Raw genomic sequence first — 19,687 nt, forward strand, 5'->3', positions numbered from 1 at the left:
GTGTGTGTGTGTGTGTGTGTGTGTGTGTGTGTGTGTGTGTGTGTGTGCGTGTGTGTGTGTGGATGCCATTAACTTGAACTTGAACTTTATTGATCCCAGAGGGCAAAATAAGGTTGTAACTGTCCTAGAAACTTCAAAAACACAACGTCAGAGCAGAAAGCTGGCTTGGAGTGATAAACCTAAAACACAGATGAGCTTTAAACTCTTCAGCAGGAGTGATGGCGAAACCTTTGTTTACTGTTTGAAGTTTAGTTCAGCTTTCCACCGCTAAAGCCCGCTGCATGACTTGGCAGCGTCACAGTGCTGTCCTGCTTACGTTTATGTCTTTATTTTTAAAGGACACCCCCAGCGCTTTCTTTATGTCATAAGGTGAGAAGCTGGTTAAGTTAAACCCCCCTTGTGCTCTTTATATATTTGTATTTTGAAACCAGGGGTGTATGTGTGGTTTCAGATGATATAGGCCTGGAAAGCATGTGTGACTCATGTGTGTACGTGTGGAGTGGAACATGGACTGGATATGTTGCTGGCTGATTATCTCACTAAAGTTTGTTTTGGACAATTAAGTACAATGCACTTCTAATGAGACAACACATGAACATGTCATCATCTGTTTGCAGCACTGATTGAGTACTCGTCCTTTAGTCAAGTACAGTTCAACATTGGGCTTTTCCAGGGTGAAATAAAGGGTCTACTTGGATTACAAGTAGCTATTTCGCTTTATAGAAAAAATAATACAATGCCAAGTCAAATAAGCAGGTCAAGTTTAATAATAACAAGTCTCTTTATCAAATACAGTAAGTTGCCATTACATAAGACTTCTCATATTGTAGGTTTAGAATTAATAAATGTCTGCTCTTTGTTATCGTAGCAGAGCAAAGACTCAGCTTCTCTAGAGAGATGCTTTCCTGTCTGAATTAAATACTTCTGCACGCAAACCCCACCACCAGACGGAACAAATGACACCAACCTCAAACTGCTGTCTACCCCTCTCCTCAGCCCACCAGCATCTACTCCCACATCCATATCCCTCAGCTCAATATCTTTCTCATGAATCCTCCACTTTCTTGAAAGATTACGGAAAGTATGAGTCGTTTCCTTCACAGGTGGTTTCCTCGTGGTCTGCAAAATGTTGTAATGAGGCTGAGTCAGGACTGTGAGGACAGCAGAGCTGTGGTGGACCCTTTGATTAGATATGCCGTGTGGGGCAACTGGGATAATGTCTGCAAATTAAATACAGGAGGAAAATTAAGATAATGTTTCTGCTTAAAACAGTCTTGTGCAGCTTGAGCAACATGATCTTCTGTTTGAGTCCAGCTGACTCGAGCATAAATAGATGAACCTATGTAGCAAATATGTAGACTTGAGACTTGGAATTATGTCAGATTTAAATGAATAGTTTGACATTTTGGAAAATACACGTATTCACTTTCTAACGGAGAGTCAGATGAGAAGATCGCTACCACTCTTGTGTCTATACGATAATTGTGAAGCTACCAGCAGCCAGTTAGCCTAGCTTAGCACAAAGGCAGAGACCCGGGAAACCTCGCAGTCCAGAAGATAACAAAATCTCTGTCATGTATTATGGTATTACATGAGAGGCACAAACTACGACTAGGTTACACTTCAGTTTTTGTACGCATTAGAGAAATTTGATATTTTAATGAACAAACTTTTTAGATGTTGATAGGTAGATTGTTTTACCTTGGGACAGAACCAGGCTAGTCAAGACTTGACTACCGAAAGGCTTGACTAGTCCTCAGACCTGAAAGCAAAAACTTTAAAGTCGTATATGACCTGGGACAAGCCCAGATCATATAACATCACATTACAGGTCTGTCCAAACAAACTAAGCTCGATGGGCTCATTCTCTTTCTTTAATCAGGAAACATGGTACTGGGAAGGAGATTCCTCAGCTGACGTAGTCTTGATGAGTGGAGTGCGGTGTTCAGGAACTGAGCTTACTCTGGATCAGTGTCTACATCACGGGAAACACGTTCACTGTCCCAAAGGAGGTGGACGCTTTGCTGCGGGGGTCTCCTGTACTCAGAGTAAGAAACTGTAGAATACAATCACATGTTTACGTTCACAATCTTTTTTTTATATGGAAGACATGACGATATGTCACAGCAGGAAAAGCCCATGTGTAAATGAAAGAAATGAATGCGTAAGCTGCTTCAGTTTGGCTGCTTCAGTTTCAGGGTCCTGGTGTTGTGCATGTTGGCTCACTGTCACTCTGTCATGACTTACTGGGACACTTTACTGAGCCATCATTGATGTTATTAGTATTACCTGCACTTTTCCTATTAATGGCAAGTTGAAATGTCTGCTGTGAAGAAGGCTGTGAACTGGACAACAATATGCGTTGGAATGAAATGAAATATGTGGTAAATACTGTATTGTGCTGTTGGATATGAAGTTTATAAAACTCTGATAGTAAGGAATATTATTAAAGACTAACTTGATGCTCTACAGCTAATTGGGGAACTTTTAGTTTCATGCTGGTCTTAACCACTTCGTACCTTGTTACTCTCACCCTCCCAGTGGCCCCAGACCTGGTCCTCAGCACCCAGGCTGTGGAGCAGACCACCTACCTGGAGGACAGACCCATGTACGCGTTGCAGTGTGCCCACGAGGAGCACTGTCTGTCCGAAAGTGCTGACACAGCTGACCCCAACTCCCACCGCCGCCTTCTCCGCTTCTCCTCCCAGATCCACAACAACGGCCAGTCAGACTTCAGGCCACGGGCGGCACACCACTCCTGGGTTTGGCATGAGTGTCACAGGTGAGACCTCAACGAGAGCTACAGTTTGTAGTTTGCTTTCATAATGTTGACTGTATGAAACCTGATCTGTTACTCTCAAATGATGACACGGGGGTTACTGTTGTTCATGTTAATGCTGGATGTCAAAATGTCATGAATCCTTTGAGGGGATCATTCAGTTTCACATATGAATACTGCATATGTGAAACTGAATGAAATCATATGGAATGAATCTTTTGTAATTAATTACCGATGTTAACTGCCCTGGAAATCCCTATATTCCACTGGCGATTTGGCTTTCCCCCCATAAGGCCTAGTCCTGGATCAGAGCATGTGTGTTATTGAGGAGTTGCTATATGATGACATATATAGGACGTTTCAACATTAAGTTTTGTCTCGTCTATTCCAGACATTACCACAGTATGGAGGTTTTCACCCACTATGACCTGTTGAGTCTAAATGGCACTAAAGTTGCAGAGGGACACAAAGCCAGCTTCTGTCTGGAGGACACTCACTGTGACGAGGGTAAATAGTCTTCCTTCCCTTTATATTTCTATCACATACTGTGGCTTTGTGTAGAATTGTGCTACTGAATTGTGGTTTAACAGGATTTTGCTTTCATACGAAGAGAATATTGTAAAAACAATGTATGCTGTTGAAAGTTCTGAAAGGCTTAATACTAAAACTGAAACTGTTGTGAATGCTGACAGGAATCGAGAAGAAGTATGCATGTGCAAACTTCGGGGCACAAGGCATCACATTGGGCTGCTGGGATACCTACAGGCACGACATCGACTGTCAGTGGATTGACATCACAGATGTGAAGCCCGGCGACTACATCTTCCAGGTGAAACATTTGGTCTGCCGGTCTAGCCAGTCGATAGCGGTAGATAAATAGCAGATAGCGGCACATCTGCATCGGGAATGATTGTCTCATCTCCAGCCAGCGTAGTCTTATAGACCAAACACATGGCAAGACTTTCCACGTCTCCTCATCTGCTTGTGTTTGGCGCTCAGCCTGAGTATACTCAGACTTAGCAGAGGTTGTTGAAGGACACAGACACTTTGGCTGCTGCTGAAACTAAATTTCTAATAACTAGATTGAGAGACAAACTCTGACATCCGCCACTAAACGATTGTCTTTCTAAATCAGTTGCAGCAATAAAACTCACTAAATCTGTATTATTCGGCCCTTATGTATCAAGGAAAGAGAATGTTTCTTTCAGACTTTCAACAAAGATTGTTTGTTTGTTTTTGTTCTCCCAGGTTGTGATAAACCCTAACTATGAGGTTGCAGAATCAGATTACACCAACAACATTATGAGGTGCCGCTCCCGGTACGACGGACAACGCATGTGGACATACAACTGTCATATAGGTGAGACCCTTACCTTATGAAGACCCACCATCCCTTCTGCACTTGGGTTAAAATGGTATTAACTAAGATGGCAAGAGTTCAGTTGTGGGGTTTGAAGCAAAATATTAAATATATTAAATAAGATGAGTTTACACTTTTTATACTATAACCTGATGTAGGTATAAACATCCTTGTTAAGATAATCAACATTTAACACATTTCATTTCAAACGTATCAAAGTAGAGCCACTGACACACACATTAACTGTCCCTTTTGTTTATTACAACTTTTACATCACTGAAACTTTTATACAACGAATCAAGTTTAAACCATGTGTGGTTTTCATATTTTCATGGGATTGCGGAGCATTAAACGCTATAATTAAGTCTTCTTTTCCCTGAAATGACTCAAGGGATGCAGTTAAATTCTACAATTAGTCGACATGGGTAATGCATAGAGACATACCACAGAACAAGTCCCGTCACTCCCGCTTCAGGCACAAAAGATAATTTCAGGGAAACCTCTCATTTCAGTACGACAAAACATAAAACACTCAACATCTTTCATTTACTAAATACAGCAACGGGAACAAAGGGCTCAACATTCCAAGTTTCCAAACTCAAGCTTTCGTTCTGTAATGTAACAATTTAAACAAAGTTTGAAAATGAACTAAAACATTAGAAAACATTGATTCAGCATCGAGTCCAGCATTAACATTGCTGGTACATGTTTCTTTCTTTACGACCGTGTCCGTGCTGGCTTTTAAAAAACAATACTTAGTGTTATCTTAAAGATCTGATTCATGTTAATGCACCTACATTTGTCAGTTGGAGCTGTGCACTCTATATAAAAACCTGGCTGTAACGACAGCTTCAACCAAATCCTGAGAATTAATGTGTGGAGGATTTCAACATTTAGTTTTGAAAGAATTACTTATGTAGAATTATGCAACCAAATCCTGCATCACTTGGGCAAGGAGGAAGTAAAGCTGTCTGGAAATGAAAGACACTTGAAACACACTTTACTTTGAAGACGTCATGCATTCAAATCAAAACAAAGAGCTTCTCCAGCTTTCCATGTGACACCACTGTTTGCATTGGACTCTACTTTCTTTATTGATCTTAACAGTGAACAACTGGAACCACATCAATAATGTCCAAAAGGGGTCAGGTTCAGCTTTAGAGCAGCAACTTTGAGACTGTGAGGCTGGTTGTGATTCACTCAAGGAACACGTCGGCAGTGTGGATGTTGCTGATGTGAGGCAGTCAACTCTTGCCCGTCCCATTCGTCACCATGCAAACCTGCTGTACCAACCAGGGAAGCAGGAAAACGGTGCTTGGACGGTAGTCATACTCTTCTTCATCAGCTGGCTGTTTGTGGCCACTGTGGAGCCTCTAGAGGCCCGATGAATGGAGGCAGACACCTCCGCTGGACCTTTCTGTAGGAAATAGAACACAGTGTTTGACAGTAGAAGGTATATTATAACATGCTTGAAAACAGAATGGTTCGTTTGCATGATGGAATCCAAAAAGAGTGGTACACTCTTACGTTAAGACTTCTTTTTTTTCAGCATTTGTGTTATGTATTGGTTAGCTCTTGTCTCCATCATCTTTTCCTTCTTCACAGGTGGCTCAATGAGTTCAGAAACAGAGGAGACATTCCCTGGACTGTTGACCAACCAGGTCTCCCATCGGTAGACCAAAGGTAGACCAAGCAGATTGACATTAGGGAATCATATATTGATATTCGACAACCACTAGAGGGAGCTGTGCTGTTTTGCTTCCTTGGAGCCGTGCTGGTTTGTTTTTGGTCTCAGGGCTCAACCGGTACAACGGACAACGATTCAATGAGAAAATGAACTGCTTTGCTTATCTATTAATAACCACATTCAGCTGTACAAAAAAAATGTCCTTATCTTTTAATGTTGTAGTGCCTTTGCCATCAGTGAAATGTAGATTTCGACCTGGTGCTTACTGGGAGAGATGTCAGGGAAGGATGCAGCCACATAATTTATTAAATTAACTGTGCCAACAGTTGTTTTTCAAAGCCAAAGTTTGGGAAAAGCCTGAAACCAACATCCATTAGATGACACCTTTCACCCCTATGTTGTGTTTGCTTAGGATGGATGAAACGAGTGTACTGGAACCTGGTGCTACAACTGAATCTTGCACTGTATGTTTCCCACCCAAAACAGATGAATCCACAGTATTGGATGGTTAAAGGCTTTAACTCGAAACTGAGAACAAATACAGTACACGATTATAATTACTGTAGAGCAACATGGCAAACAATGAAACTGACAAATAATTGATGACAACTTGTAACCCAAACTGTAATTTAGGCCTAAATTTTGATTTATTTTCACATTTTCTGTCATGGCTCCTTTAGTTCTGAACACGGTAAATTGTATTGGATTTGTTTCCTGCAGTGTTTCTGTCAACTTGTAAACATTTTCACTCATAAATTGTTAGAATTAAGCATAAATAGGCTTTTTTTTTTTTTTTTCTATCAGGATTTTGTGTTCCACATACTTGAGGTCGCTTTTGAAAATGTTTTATTTATTGAGTTTTTTTGTCTTGGTTGTTTGAGTCGACACATTTTCATCTTCATGATCTTTGCATCCCCATAGCTTATTTCTCAATGTCTGAGTTTTGTTACATTATTCTCGTCAGGGACCGTGATAACATTGTGGACGACCATACTGAAAAAGCTACAAATGTATGTGAAAATGCCTCTTCATTGTTTTGTGAATTAAGGTTTTTTTTTTTTATTTTTATTTTAAAAGAGTACTTGTTGCTTGCTGCCTGACTGGTTATATTTTATATGAAAGGGTGAATGTGGAAAAGAATTTTTACATTTTTAAAATAAATATTGGTGAATGCAGATCCAAATCTAAATGATGAAACTTTTTTATAAATTCTTAGTGTATAGAAATAGAACCTCGTATGCAAATTAAGAGACGCGTTGCGGAATGTGACATTCAAGTCTTGTATATTTAACAGTTAACAGCTATCCCAAGTTTAGTGTTCTGCTCACTAGCAATCAGATCACTGTGGCAGCTATAGTTGGACAAACATTAAGTTAACTCCGTAGCAAACTCCACAATTCTGCCTGCGTACTCTTAAAATTGCTTAGAACTTCCTTTGTCACTTGTGTTCATCCGTTCACCTGTTTAAGCCGACAGTGTTTGCGATTCCCTTCAATATCGCTGCCCTCTTGTGCCTCGTCCCTGCATCCCCAGGGCTCTGGTCACCATCCGCTTGGCAACAGCACAGTCTGTCCGAGGACGCTCCTTTACTGGCTGGATAGACTCTGGAAGATGGCATAGAAACAACCATCTGATCCACATTGTCCAGTGTTGAAACAAAAGATGATACTATATACCACAGAAGGGCTGTGTTATTTATTCCAAGTAGCTCTGGGGCTTATACATGTTCGATGAATCACCTACCTGCTCGTCTGCTGGCCTTTCCTTTGGCTTTTATACTCGCTTCATTCAACGCTCTTGCCTTCAGCAGTGGATGGCAAATGGAGAGTGCCTGGATTGCTGCACATGGCATTGCTATATGTCAGTACAATCTTTTAACCTCAGCACGACATTCATTGTGCAGCGAGGACTCCATACCTGCCGTCTCGTTGGAGAAAACCCCCAGGGCATGTGTGTCGTCAACCCACTCGATCTTCATTCCACCATCACTGTGACAGACAGGAAAGCAGAGGTTTGTAGAACAATTGTCTGAGATGTTAAAATAGCTTACATTGGACGTACAGGAATATATCTAAAGCCACAGTTGAATAAACTTAAACCCCAGCAGCCTCATGAACTAGAATAGAAAAGCTGACGGAGACAGATTTAGGATCTAAACTCTCTGCTCGTACCTGTGGTCTGTAAAAGCATCCAGGAGGTCATCTGTCTTGAAACAAACTGGGAAGTCATAGATCTCGATGACGTGGCAAAACCTTTCCAGGCTGTAACCCACATTCTCATAAAAGGAGTAGTCATTGTGAACGTGCTCAATGGAAATGGTCTCCGGCTCTTTCAGACGTGTCTTGATCTGATAGGACAAACACAAACAAATATGACAATTTATGATGCTAATGTGGCCTCAACTTTAAAGAGTTTAATGTAAACGTTAAACCAAAGAACAAAAAGTACAGAGCAATGACATGATGCTAATATTAATATATATGTATGTCAGTAAAATGGATAAAGTAAGTAAGAAAAACAGCAAAAGCAGGCGTACCTCTTCAGTTACATCGTCTGTGTCTGTGCATACGTCTCCCTCGCCCTTCTCATCGTCCTCCAGACTCATGTCGTTGAAGCAGGACACCGTCTGTTGCCAGACTAGGGGCTCAGCTTCATTCGGCGTCAGCAACAACTTTGGTTTCTCTTCACAAACTGCTGAACTGTCGGCAACATGGTTAGGGATACACTCCACTGCACTGAGGACACACTCCTCGCTGGATGTGGTCGGGGACTTTGTTTTTTCTGTTGTTTCGGGAGAGAAACAAGAGTCGCATGAGCTGCCAACGCAGCTACAGCTACTAGAGGCTGGACTGGGCAACCCTGGATCTCCTGACGCTTCATTTTGTAAGGAGAGTCTCTCCCGAGCAGCTCGTGGCATGTAAAGAGGTTTGTCCGGCCTCTTGGGTCCTCGGCCTCGCGATGGGATAGAAGATTTACGCTTGGCGTTGCCACCTTTCTCCTTCCTGTTTCTTAGGGGCTGTTCACAAAAGCTGTTGTTGCTCTCCCCGTCACTGACTTCCTCTTCCACACCCCTACAGGAAAACACAAATGTTTTATCTTAACAAGTAATTTAAACTATAAAAAAAAGACAAAAACAAAAAACAACAATGTGTAACAAAAACAAACTGGCAACCTGCACATACTAAGCAATACAGCCAAGTTAATTACACATCAAATAACAGAGATCTTGTCTATAGTCCGGACCTTAGCTCAGAATGGCAGACCACCACCCGACGGCACCAGCTGTCCCCTACTGAGAAGGTGGTGAGCTCTGGCAGGTCCTCTATGGTCCTGTGGATCAGGTATCGCAGTCTGCTCGGTAGAGGGGGGAACAGGAGCACACTGACAGGGACACGTGTCAACACAGAAAGACAATAAGGTCAGTTTTTCTTTTGACAGTTTAAAAGCAACTTCATTGTTGCAAATGTTCAAGATAAGACTTGGTTTTGAGGATGTAATGTCAATGAGACCACCTGATTAAATAAAGGTTATAAACAATGAAACCAGGACAGGTATAAACACAATTATACCTCTTGTGGTTGCTCTTCTGTTGGTATGCTTCCAGCTCATCGTTGACGTGATGCAGGAACACCATCTCCTGCTTTGGGAGGTAGATGCCATCGATACAAGCAAACGCCAGGGTGGCCAGAGAGGGACGGGTCCTGTGGACAGCGTGGATAAGTTCATGTATTACTGATCTAACCTCACGTTATCCGCAATGGTAACAAAAAAAATCATGCAAATTCACCGTGGCGAGCCAGCAACCGTAGTTGGGAAGGTCAATGTATTAATAGCTATGTTAGTTTAAGCTAACTGGAGCAGAAAACTAGCTGGTTATGGTGCGTTTTTATTTACCTAAAGCACAAATAAACAAGTCAAAACAAAGCTAGCAGACTCTGGTTAACGCACGAGGTAAGTTGTGTTTACGTTAGCTTAAGCTTTTAGTGATTAGAGTGTGCTTACCGTCGTGGTTAAAGTGTGATTTATTATTGTGACTTGTTTCAGTGAGATGCTGTTCACGTAGCGTTAAAGAAGTCACAAGTAGCAGCAGTAGATCACAGTTGCCTTTACTATTTCTCTACCGGAAGCAGATGTTTTTTGGCGTTCCTTCAGAAGCGGCAGAATATCCGGTCTGACTCCTTCACAATAAAAGCGACGTTCGTACAAATCTTTTTTAAAACATACTAAAAAATTGCATCCAATATTTATGTGGTAATAGATATTCAAACCAAATACTGTGTTTTGAACCCATTGCGCACACAAAACACTATTTCCAAAGCCTTATGCACTGTGGTATTTGAAATAAATTCAAAAACACATGGAGTTATACATATTTCAGGCAGGACATTTTATTTAGATAAAACAGAACAATATTTATTAGAAAAGTAAACCAGCTGCATCAAACACCAATAGCAATCATCTGTGGTGTTGAGAGTGTTTAAGGTTTCTGTAGCGTTTGGTGATTATGGATAAGTGGGAGGACATTCGTAATATAGATGGTGCATCTCGTGGGAAACATGTAACAGGACTTGACTAAGATTTAGTGATGTTGTACTATGACACAGATGGAAACTTCTCAAAATCTACCAGGTCACGCTGTTATATTGTGATGGACGTACAAACAGTATACATGCTCCATCTTCAGTCACAAAAATCCAGTTCAGAACTTCCAAGTGCATATTTTACAAGACAAGACTCTCCCCCCCAAAAAAAAGTGTCACATTCATGTACTGATAACAAAACATTTGCCTCAACAAAGGCTACAACCAGCATGTCAACACTGTGGAGCGCTGCCCATAACAGGGTTATAGTTTACGAACCGGGCCAACAACTCTCTTAACAGTTCTTGGTGACTACATACATAATTTGACTTTATATTATTTGCAAAAAAAAAAACATACACAAGTGAAATCACTTATATTTACCATGGTCAAAAAGAGGCATTTAACACAATGGCACTGTTCATAAAGAACTGTCTTGATCAACTAGGACATGATTTGTACATCACTGCATGTATCAAATAGACATGAACACACATTTACAAACATGTTAGGATAGGCAGACAGTAGAGTACTCATAAATAACAGAGAAGAGGATCAGATCTAAATTATATACATCGATTCAGGTGAAGCAGACATCTGAATATTTGCTGCCAGACAGATGATGAGTTTCTGGTCAACAAATATACTGAGGAGGTAGAAAGAAAGAATATTATGTCATGAAGAATAGTCAACGGGTACAGACAATGAAGATTCTAGTGTTATGAGCACTAGATAGTAGTAAATGTCCTGCTTAAGTGATCACACATTTAATTAAATGAAAAGTGGTCAGTGATCCGTTTGTGGCTAAAAAGAACAAGCTTCACGGCTGACGTTAAGTAAAATCCCTTAATAAAATCCAGATATCTTGAGTTAAGAGCTCAAATGTGGTGATACAGTGGTGATAATGATTTTTCATTAAAATAATACACCAGAAAGACTCCATACCAACGGTTCTTTATCTTCCAGAACCAATATTTCTGTCTTCAAAGATGGTAATTTCAACCTAGAAGATTGAAAGTTAAGGGAAAAACACAACGCTAGATGCACATTTTCTCATATAGTTAAAACTACGGTTGATAATGTTGTTAACAAAATTCTTTCACTCTAACAGAAATCAATAAATCAAATGCACTGAAAAAACATATCGTCTGTGGCTGTTACTGTAATAAGCTCCATACCTGCGTGTCGACCTACTTACATACTGGCCGGCTCTCTGTCAGTGCACTCATTATCACCTGAGTGTTTTATAAGCTGCTAGCTTGACAGCTGTGTGTGCTACCAATAACCACAGCTCATCTAGGGGGAGAGGCTTTGGAAGGAGACCTGAAGGGTCAGGCTGTCAGTGCTGCTGACCTGGCGACTTGTCGCTAAATTTGGGACTTTTCAAGCTCGGGCTGCTGGCTGCTTTCATTGGAAATAAATTGGTAACACTGGGCCAAGTATTTCACATGGATAATTTTTAAAATCCATCTTATTCTTCTCAACATAACCAACCCTAGCTTCAACCAATATTTACCTTTTCTTCACAAGGTTATGCCAGCTTTGTTTGAATTTACTACCTAATTTATGGAGCCACGTATCGAATTTCTCTGACGTTGAGAAGACTAGTTTTGGAATTAGTGTGTAAAATTAGGCGCATGTCAAAGAATAACCTGGCGAAGCATGTAGATGTAAATATTAAAAGAGGAGCCAATCCTACCTCGCCAAAACCCACCGGTTAGCCTAATTTCACATTGGTGTAACTTCAATACTTTTCTACCCCGCTGTATACTGCTATATGTCAGGTGAAGGATACGACTCTGAGGCCTCTCTCTATGGGGTCAGTCAACAGCAAGCCTCTGGGAGCATAAATCTTCTCATTCTGGTCCTTAATGTACCTCGAAATCTTCTTCAACACCTGCACACAGAGAGAGAGACAGACAGCAGCACGCAGATGTAAGATAAACATTGTCAGGTAGATCTGTCAAACACAGCGTACCATTGACACCGTTTTACCTTTTCATAGTGTGTTTCCATACAGAGGAATACTGTGTAGGCAGTTAGACAAGCCAGGCAGCCCTCCAAATAAGACTTCCCCCCTAGTTTCTCTGCCTCTGCGTACAAGTTGTTGAGAGTCTGGATGGTTTCCTCAAACTGCTGCTTATCAAGCTGAAAACAAACAGTTTAGATATCATACACAATCTTTTACACATTCAGTCAACAATCACTGCATCCATGTAAACGCTATACACACCCTTGACTCGAGCTCAGAGGGGAACTTGGTCTGGAACTTGGAGATGGTTCCTGAGCCGTAGTCTCTCTGGACAAACACCTTGGAGGACACAGCTGGCTGCTGGAGGTCCTGTAAACTGTGGGTCTGGACCAACAATCAACATTTAGGCGGTTGTCTTTCATAGAAAAGTACCAGTCTGAAGGGTTGACTCATTGACACCTGCTGTACAGCTAACTACACAAACTGTAGGGGAAATCATGACGCCCATACTATCAGCTAACTTTAGAGACTTTAGACGTTACACAAGCTAACATTGTTAGCACGCTAATAGCTACGACAACATCTTAGATTTTACCGACGACAATTACCACATGTGTGATGTTGATGTGGGCTACTGTGTGACATTATGAAACAATAGCACAATATAGTATGATCAAATTGTATTGAATACTATGATCCGCCTATGAGGTAAAGTTAGCTAGCTAATAACACGTTCGCTTACGTTTGCCGAGTACGTGCTTACAACGGCGCTGGAAAGTACGGCATGTTAGCCTTTAACACCATCCACATCAATAAACCACCGTAAACATGTTAACGTTAAACATTTAGCCACGTAGCTCTTTAAAAAACGAAAAACTCCCCCAGTCCACCTGAAGAAAAAGCCCTTACCTCAGCCATAGTGGACGTTTCCTTGTAGCTGCTGCGCATCTACGCTCCAGCTCCACCGTCCCTATGCCATTTCCGGTCCTTTGTTTTCAGAATAAAAGTGTCTTTTGCACAAATATATTGATGAGTGATATGTTATACTGTATATCGAAGTATAGTATGTCCAAAAAACTAATTGTATAGTATCTCTAATGTGGAATAAAGAAGTCATAGTATAGTATGTATCTTAGTAAAAATTGAAATCTGTTTTCTTTAACTTCATGCACTCCTGTCGTGATCATGTATTGATTTAATACAACTTTTAAAACTTGTATGTCTTTATTTTCTATGATTGGTTTGTTTGGAGAGAAAATCAGAATACAATATCTTGAAGAACTATTAAAACATGTAATTTTTTTGGCACAATTATAAAGTAAACTACCGATGCTTATCAACTTCCAATTTATTTTTGTATATTTGTAATGTGCAGAATAATCTGTCATGCTGCAAGGTTGAGCAGATGTTTAGTTATCCCAGATGTTTTGTGTGTGAGTTGAGTAGAAATGGTATGACCAAGTAGCTCAGGTAGTGAACTGCTCAGAAGACCTGAGGTTGTGGGTTTGATGTGATGCAGGGAATTTGAAGGTCCATCACCCAAAGCAAAGAAGTCAAACATACTACAAAATAGCAGGTACATGAGTCAGACCAGATAGCTCAGGGTGATAGAAGTCTGGAGGTTGTGGGTTGAACCTTAAGTGAAGTGAATTTTGAGATCAAACATTAAGTCAAATACACAAAAATATTTCTAAGTGAGTGTGGCATTGGTGGTTTGGAAGGCTCCAGCACCAGGTTCGAGTCCTCACCGTTGTGAGAGCACCAGTAGTCAGAGCACCACTGTAGAGGCTGACGAGTACGAGACCGTCCATTGACATTTATGAGAAATGGGGTGTTATGGAACAGAAAAACACTGCACTCATATTTTACTACCATTACTTGTCTAACTTCCTACATCGACTTTTCAGTAAACCATATTACTTTGGCTTTTGAAAAGCTATACTATGAACCTTTACTTTTCCATAGTATACATTCACATTTATTGGACTTTCTAAAATCAGTCTAGGCCAAGACTTAAATTAGTTTTTGGATCAAGTCCAATGACTTTGAGGTTTTGAACAGTATACATATATACACATAAGACTATACTACAGACTTTTCTTAATTTGTCAGCATACTGTGCAATGATTGGCTTACACTTGACTATCGGTTTACCTTTTCATGACGCGGCATATCATGAGTTTGTTTTTGACATTCCATCCTGGATACCTTCAGTTATGTCAATATAGCATTTTTGTAGTATTTTTCCAGTAATCAGAATATAATTAAACTGGGGTTAGGTAGCCACTGTGGAAAGTAGCAATTCTTTTGATTTAGTGGCTTAGCTACTTTTAGAAAATTTAGATTTTCATATAGAAACAATGCAGGATAGTTTTACTTTATCATACTATTTTAAAAAAAAAAGAAAAAAAAAAAAAAAAAATCTCTTAATTCTAATCCATTCTGGTGTGCATCAATAAAAATACAGCTTCATCAAATTGCAATAGTTTACTTAAGTCTCAACCACGTGTCAGTTGCTGGAACAGAGCACTGCATCCAAATGCATTTATACAATACAACCTTTCAATTTAAAGCAAAAGAAACTAAAACAGGGGGACTTTAAGAGACTTTATTGAATCATAGTGTAATGACTCAAATCCGGATGGTTTGCTGGATTTTATTAGTCGAATAGACCAAAGCCCATGTCGTCATCCGACGCCTCAGACTCCTCCTTGACCTCCTCCTTAGCAGCTGGAGCTGCTGCAGCAGCAGTCTCGGCAGCCGCTACAGGTGCTGCGACAGCAGCAAAAGCAGACGGGTCAGCCAGGAAGGCCTTGACCTGTGAGGACAAAGGTACACGATAAGTTTTCCATTTACACAGTTAGGGTTGTGCGTGTGCGAATAATCCTTTCTACAAATAAATGAAGCATTTGTCTGAAACCGTGCGTGCCTGGCAGTCTAGTGATGCTGACTGACGGGTATAGCGTGGAAACAGGTTATTGTTTGCAGGGGGAACGACAAAGCAGTACTACACAAGCTGCATTGTAACTTATCCTGCTATATAAAAACAATGGCTGAAGTTAAAAAAGGTGAAATACCAAACTCATTTCTCCAGGTACATTTTAAGTTTCCCATTTACAGATTTACCCAATCATGCAAAACACACCGCAACACTAAAGCTCATCTGCATGCTAACTAAAGAGAAAGTACCGATTTAAACGAGCATACCTTGTCTGCCAGGGGGAAGGAGTAATCCGTCTCAACAGCGACAGCCAGGACTCTCTTGTAGCCATTGATGACGGAGTGGGGGACAGAGGCCAGAGTGGGGTAGCCGATCTCCAGACACACACTAGCGATGTTCCTCACACCCTAAAAATAAAATTGTTAAAGTGACCCCTTTTTCAGTGTATTACAAACAAATATGACCACTTCATTTTAAGTGCTTCCCAATTCCTTGGACTGATTTTTTTTACACAGCATCTCACCTCCAGGAACTTGGCATGCAGAGAAGCCTCAGTGATGTCGAGCACCTCAGGACTGTAAACACTGCCATTGTCATACACCTGCTGGATGTTGAGTCCGTAGGAGAAGGGCGAGATGTTCAGCATGTTGAGGAGTGTGGCCTCGCTGGCACCAACCTTGTCGCCAGGTTTGATCAGAGCTACGTCACTCTGAGGGGACAGAGATGCTTTTTAGTTACTGATGCAAGCATTGTGATGTACATTGTGTTTAACATCCATGCTTTTCAAATACAGTATTAATAATTTTCAAACACAGTATTAATAATTTTCAAACTCACCAAGATTTCAATGCTTCCCTTTGAGATCTTTGTGGTGATACCCAGAGCCTGGAAGAAAGAGGTCTTCTCAGGACCCAGACCAGTGTTCTGGGCTGGCACAGTGACCTCACATGGGGCGATGGCTCCAGCACGGGCAGCTGCAGGTACCTGGGGTAGTGATGACAGTTTAGCGTGCTACTCTACTGGGGCTGAATTTAAACCTCAGGAGTAGGTTTGAACATTTTTGGCTGGAGCTCAACTTCAAGTTTTAATCAGTGTCTGAAACCGTGCGTGCCTGGCAGTCTAGTGATGCTGACTGACAGGTATAGCGTGGAAACAGTTGCTGTTTGCAGGGGGAACGACAAAGCAGTACCAAACAAGCTGCATTGTAACTTATCCTGCTTCTCGACAAGGTCTTTGAGTACCAGCCTTAGAAATAAACCAGATTTCTTTACAGTTTAGTGTTGCAGCTGCATTTTACACTTTCTAATCAAAAGTTAAGTGCTAGCACCAACTGCCAAACAGATGACTAACTTAATAAGTTGGTAATAATGTTTGACAGTGTCAAATACAATAAGACTAAAGTCATCCCTCTGGATCCATGTCACACAAAACAATGACGATTCTGTTAATTGCATTACCTTGTTGGTCAGCAGCATGTCCCGGACCTCAGCCAGATCCTCCTTGGTGAAGACAAAGCCCACATTTCCTTTAATGTGAGGCAGAAGCCTATCAAATTATGGAATTAACTGTTACAATATGTGTGCAAATAATAATTTCTCCAAAGAAATCAAGCATTTAATTGTCTGAAACCGTGCGTGCCTGGCAGTCAAGGGATGGTGACTGACAGGTATAGCGTGGAAACAGTTGCTGTTTGCAGGGGGAACGACAAAGCAGTACTACACAAGCTGCATTGTAACTTATCCTGCTATATAAAAAACGATGTTAGTTAAAAAAAAAAGTCAAATACCAGACTCACTTCTCCAGGGCAGCGTTGTTCTCCAGGTGACCACGGATGGCTTTGCGCATCATGGTGTTTTTACCCATCAGCACCACAGCCTTTCCACGCAGGGACAGACGGATGGTCTGCATCTGTTTGGAGCCGACATTGTCTGCACCCACAATGAAGCATTTCGGATAGTCATCCAAAAGTTGCTACAAAGAGGACAACGGGAATGTAATTAAATATATAAATACAAATATGTAACGTTACAGTATATAAATCAGCTATACTTAAATACAAACGTACAACAAGGTTCTAGGTTAAGTCCTACTTACGATTATTTTCATAAAATAGTTGGACTTCCACGTGGCCCTGTCTTCCCTGGGCATCTTTGCAGTGCTTCCAAGGATCGCTTAAAACAGCTGGTTTAAAGACAAGGTAATACCTGCACACAAAATAATAAATTAGAAAAAAAAAAAACGATATAATCTACATACAGGCGTTGCCATGTGGTTGACAGCTAGCGTTTAAAGTTAGTCGGCTAACAACCAGTTAGCACTACATTAGCAGGCCGCGCTGCGACTATCGTGCTAGCTTGTTGCTAGCAGTTAGGCCTCACCACCGTACTGTTATATCTCACAAAACATTTAGCGTTAGGTGCTACACGCGTCTATCTCATGAAGCAATAAATCAAACATCAAATAATTCTACATTTTAGGTTTTTCTTTTTTTCTGAAAGAGCGAAACCATGTCCTTACCTCACACAGTAGGGTCGCGTGAAAGAAAGGGAAATAGGAAATGTGCGAGGAGGTTATATACCAACCAACTGTCCAATCACAGAGGAGGCATGGGCGTCAGCTACCCAGCTATTGGATGGTTGCCCTGTCAATCACATCTGTTGCCACACTATCACCGTAAGAGTAAATCCACTGCAAGCAACGCCTCTTTCAATACATACCGTGTCAACTTTAAGCCAGAAACGTGGTGTAACGTTTATGATGTTTCTGCCTTTCGAACAGGCCAGTGGTTAACGGTTCCTCGTAAAATGAACGTTGGTTTTAGCCAACTAGCTAACGATAGCAGAGGAAAAACGATGGCACAGCCGGTTCTACAGCTTCCGTCAGAGATCTGGAACCACGTTTTTGGCTATCTGTCACCGGCAGACAAGTTTAGCGCACGGGCGTCCTGCAAGTACTTCAGAAAACTCGTGGACCACGGATCCCTTTGGAAAGACTGGTCAGTAGTTCTGGGGTTTCGTAAAGGCACTTACAACAGTCGATTCTGGGCCACTCTTCGCCGCAGAAAAGTCACAAGTGTGGTGATAAGGAGCACCAAAGCTAAGGACTGGAAACAACTGTCCCTGTCCCTCCCTTCTCTCACCACAGTGGTAATGGACCAAAGCTCCCAAGCGAGCCTCGACTGCATAAAGGACTTTCCACATCTGAAACGTCTGGCCATTAGAAGCAGTCACACTTCCCTTTTGCTAGATGCTTCTACAGTGCTTCAACCCCAGCAGCTGACCCAACTTAGCATGTGTGATGTTACATTCCCCACTGCAGGAATGGATGGCTTCATGTCTGCTGTCTCCCAGTTTACAAATCTCACATCTCTGGTCTGTCATCAGATGGGGATCTTTGAAGAAACTATTTGGATGGTGCACTCCATACTTGACCGCCTGCCTAAGCTGAAGCATCTCTCATTGTCCTTCGTGCAAACACGGTGTGCCTTTCACAATATTTCCAGACCCACACCAGGTCCCTTAGGAGGAGCTGGTGCCCCAGTCTTGTCCAGTTTGGAGCTTATCGACTGCATTGATCATTCATTACCAGAAGATGCAATGAGGCTGATGCCTGGCCTGAAGACTCTTGCTGTTTTCTACAGGCGCTCGCATCAGGAAACGCCAGAAAGACGTCCGTCGCCTGACGGCCATCACCTCAGAACATGGCTGAGTGACCTCCCTCAACTGTCAACCCTGGTCATCGCCAAGGGCCCACCTGTGAAGAAGTATGTCACCTCAATTCCAGCCACAGTGACCGGTCTCACGCTGTGTGTTGCAGGATTGTCCTCGGTGGACATGGCAGCCGTAGCGATGCAGGTACCACATCTCCTGCACCTTCACATAGACCCCTGGCCCTCACATTTGGGAGCTCGCACAGCTCAAATCCCACAACTTTTTCCGAAGCTCAAAAGTCTCAAACTCCGCCATGAACATGTGCCAGAGAGAGATTTCTTGCATCTTCACCAGCTGCAGGACTTGGAATATTTGGAGATTCTGGACAGCCGCCCGCAACTCTCTAAACTCGCTGACAAGCTCCAAGCTCTCACAAAGTACAGACTTCAGGTCACGACCTCTCCTCGCAGGAGAGATGTGTTGTCTTGTCCTTGTGTTGGGCAGGTGTATTGAATCACTGTCTTTAAGCGGTCCCGTCAGATGGTTGACATGTTGTTTGGACCGGTTGGGATCAAGTTAATGTCCAGGGTTTTGATTCTTTTTAAATAATTTGAACACGCAATTTGTTCTGAGATTTGCTCTGCGTAACTCTATATATCAAAGGTCCTGTGTTTGATCTTCACACAAAGTGCACTTATTATTTACATTTTGAGATTAT

General features: G+C 41.7%; 4 protein-coding genes across 5 annotated transcripts in view; 1 reads left to right on the forward strand and 3 right to left on the reverse strand.

The window, feature by feature from the left end:
• Nucleotides 1-8,416, forward strand: part of LOC116383182 (lysyl oxidase homolog 2A-like) — a 27,554-nt gene extending 19,138 nt beyond the window's left edge. The window contains exons 9-14 of the mRNA XM_031846820.1: nt 1,883-2,048; nt 2,542-2,782; nt 3,171-3,286; nt 3,472-3,608; nt 4,028-4,139; nt 5,745-8,416. Of these exons, the coding sequence (XP_031702680.1) occupies nt 1,883-2,048; nt 2,542-2,782; nt 3,171-3,286; nt 3,472-3,608; nt 4,028-4,139; nt 5,745-5,815 (843 nt within the window). The 3' untranslated portion in view covers nt 5,816-8,416. The remainder of the gene's footprint in view (nt 1-1,882; nt 2,049-2,541; nt 2,783-3,170; nt 3,287-3,471; nt 3,609-4,027; nt 4,140-5,744) is intronic.
• On the reverse strand, nt 5,209-9,954 carry r3hcc1 (R3H domain and coiled-coil containing 1). Its single transcript, XM_031846831.1, has 9 exons — nt 9,829-9,954; nt 9,396-9,527; nt 9,070-9,207; nt 8,363-8,897; nt 7,998-8,173; nt 7,744-7,814; nt 7,570-7,665; nt 7,287-7,430; nt 5,209-5,556 (listed from the first exon to the last, which is right to left on the reverse strand). The coding sequence occupies exons 2-8, from the start codon at nt 9,458-9,460 to the stop codon at nt 7,318-7,320; spliced, it is 1,194 nt and encodes a 397-aa protein (XP_031702691.1). The 5' UTR covers nt 9,461-9,527; nt 9,829-9,954; the 3' UTR covers nt 5,209-5,556; nt 7,287-7,317.
• Nucleotides 9,955-10,189: 235 nt separating this feature from the next.
• On the reverse strand, nt 10,190-13,361 carry golga7 (golgin A7). 2 transcript variants are annotated; one of them, XM_031848651.1, is made up of 6 exons: nt 13,288-13,361; nt 12,640-12,762; nt 12,402-12,554; nt 12,202-12,303; nt 11,352-11,409; nt 10,190-11,052 (listed from the first exon to the last, which is right to left on the reverse strand). In XM_031848651.1, exons 1-5 carry the CDS (start codon nt 13,324-13,326, stop codon nt 11,362-11,364), a joined length of 465 nt encoding a protein of 154 aa, XP_031704511.1. In that variant the 5' UTR covers nt 13,327-13,361; the 3' UTR covers nt 10,190-11,052; nt 11,352-11,361. The 2 variants fall into 2 exon arrangements, with proteins under 2 accessions (XP_031704511.1, XP_031704502.1); XM_031848642.1 differs by having other exon boundaries at nt 10,190-11,409.
• Nucleotides 13,362-14,971: 1,610 nt separating this feature from the next.
• Nucleotides 14,972-17,878, reverse strand: rplp0 (ribosomal protein, large, P0). Its single transcript, XM_031846757.1, has 8 exons — nt 17,837-17,878; nt 17,414-17,523; nt 17,115-17,290; nt 16,777-16,864; nt 16,157-16,303; nt 15,843-16,028; nt 15,586-15,726; nt 14,972-15,196 (listed from the first exon to the last, which is right to left on the reverse strand). The coding sequence occupies exons 2-8, from the start codon at nt 17,465-17,467 to the stop codon at nt 15,038-15,040; spliced, it is 951 nt and encodes a 316-aa protein (XP_031702617.1). The 5' UTR covers nt 17,468-17,523; nt 17,837-17,878; the 3' UTR covers nt 14,972-15,037.
• Between the last annotated feature and the right edge of the window lie 1,809 nt (nt 17,879-19,687).

This window comes from Anarrhichthys ocellatus, unplaced genomic scaffold (genome assembly GCF_004355925.1).
Source record: "Anarrhichthys ocellatus isolate YVR2014 unplaced genomic scaffold, GSC_Weel_1.0 scaffold1, whole genome shotgun sequence".
NCBI lineage: Eukaryota > Metazoa > Chordata > Actinopteri > Perciformes > Anarhichadidae > Anarrhichthys > Anarrhichthys ocellatus.

What these genes read in the sequence shown, in the direction of transcription:
- r3hcc1 (XM_031846831.1), bottom strand. Translation starts at nt 9,460, where the DNA reads ATGGTGTTCCTGCATCACGTCAACGATGAGCTGGAAGCATACCAACAG. An exon ending in CAGACGATGTAACTGAAGAG is followed by an intron (nt 8,174 to 8,362) that starts GTACGCCTGCTT and finishes TTGTCCTATCAG; the next exon opens with ATCAAGACACGTCTGAAAGA. An exon ending in TTTCTCCAACGAGACGGCAG is followed by an intron (nt 7,666 to 7,743) that starts GTATGGAGTCCT and finishes TGCCATGTGCAG; the next exon opens with CAATCCAGGCACTCTCCATT.
- golga7 (XM_031848651.1), bottom strand. Translation starts at nt 13,326, where the DNA reads ATGCGCAGCAGCTACAAGGAAACGTCCACTATGGCTGAG. An exon ending in TGGAAACACACTATGAAAAG is followed by an intron (nt 12,304 to 12,401) that starts GTAAAACGGTGT and finishes CTCTGTGTGCAG; the next exon opens with GTGTTGAAGAAGATTTCGAG. An exon ending in TAGAGAGAGGCCTCAGAGTC is followed by an intron (nt 11,410 to 12,201) that starts GTATCCTTCACC and finishes TCAATCTTCTAG; the next exon opens with GTTGAAATTACCATCTTTGA.
- rplp0 (XM_031846757.1), bottom strand. Translation starts at nt 17,467, where the DNA reads ATGCCCAGGGAAGACAGGGCCACGTGGAAGTCCAACTATTTTATGAAA. An exon ending in ACTATTTTATGAAAATAATC is followed by an intron (nt 17,291 to 17,413) that starts GTAAGTAGGACT and finishes TCCTCTTTGTAG; the next exon opens with CAACTTTTGGATGACTATCC. An exon ending in TGCATGCCAAGTTCCTGGAG is followed by an intron (nt 15,727 to 15,842) that starts GTGAGATGCTGT and finishes TTTTATTTTTAG; the next exon opens with GGTGTGAGGAACATCGCTAG.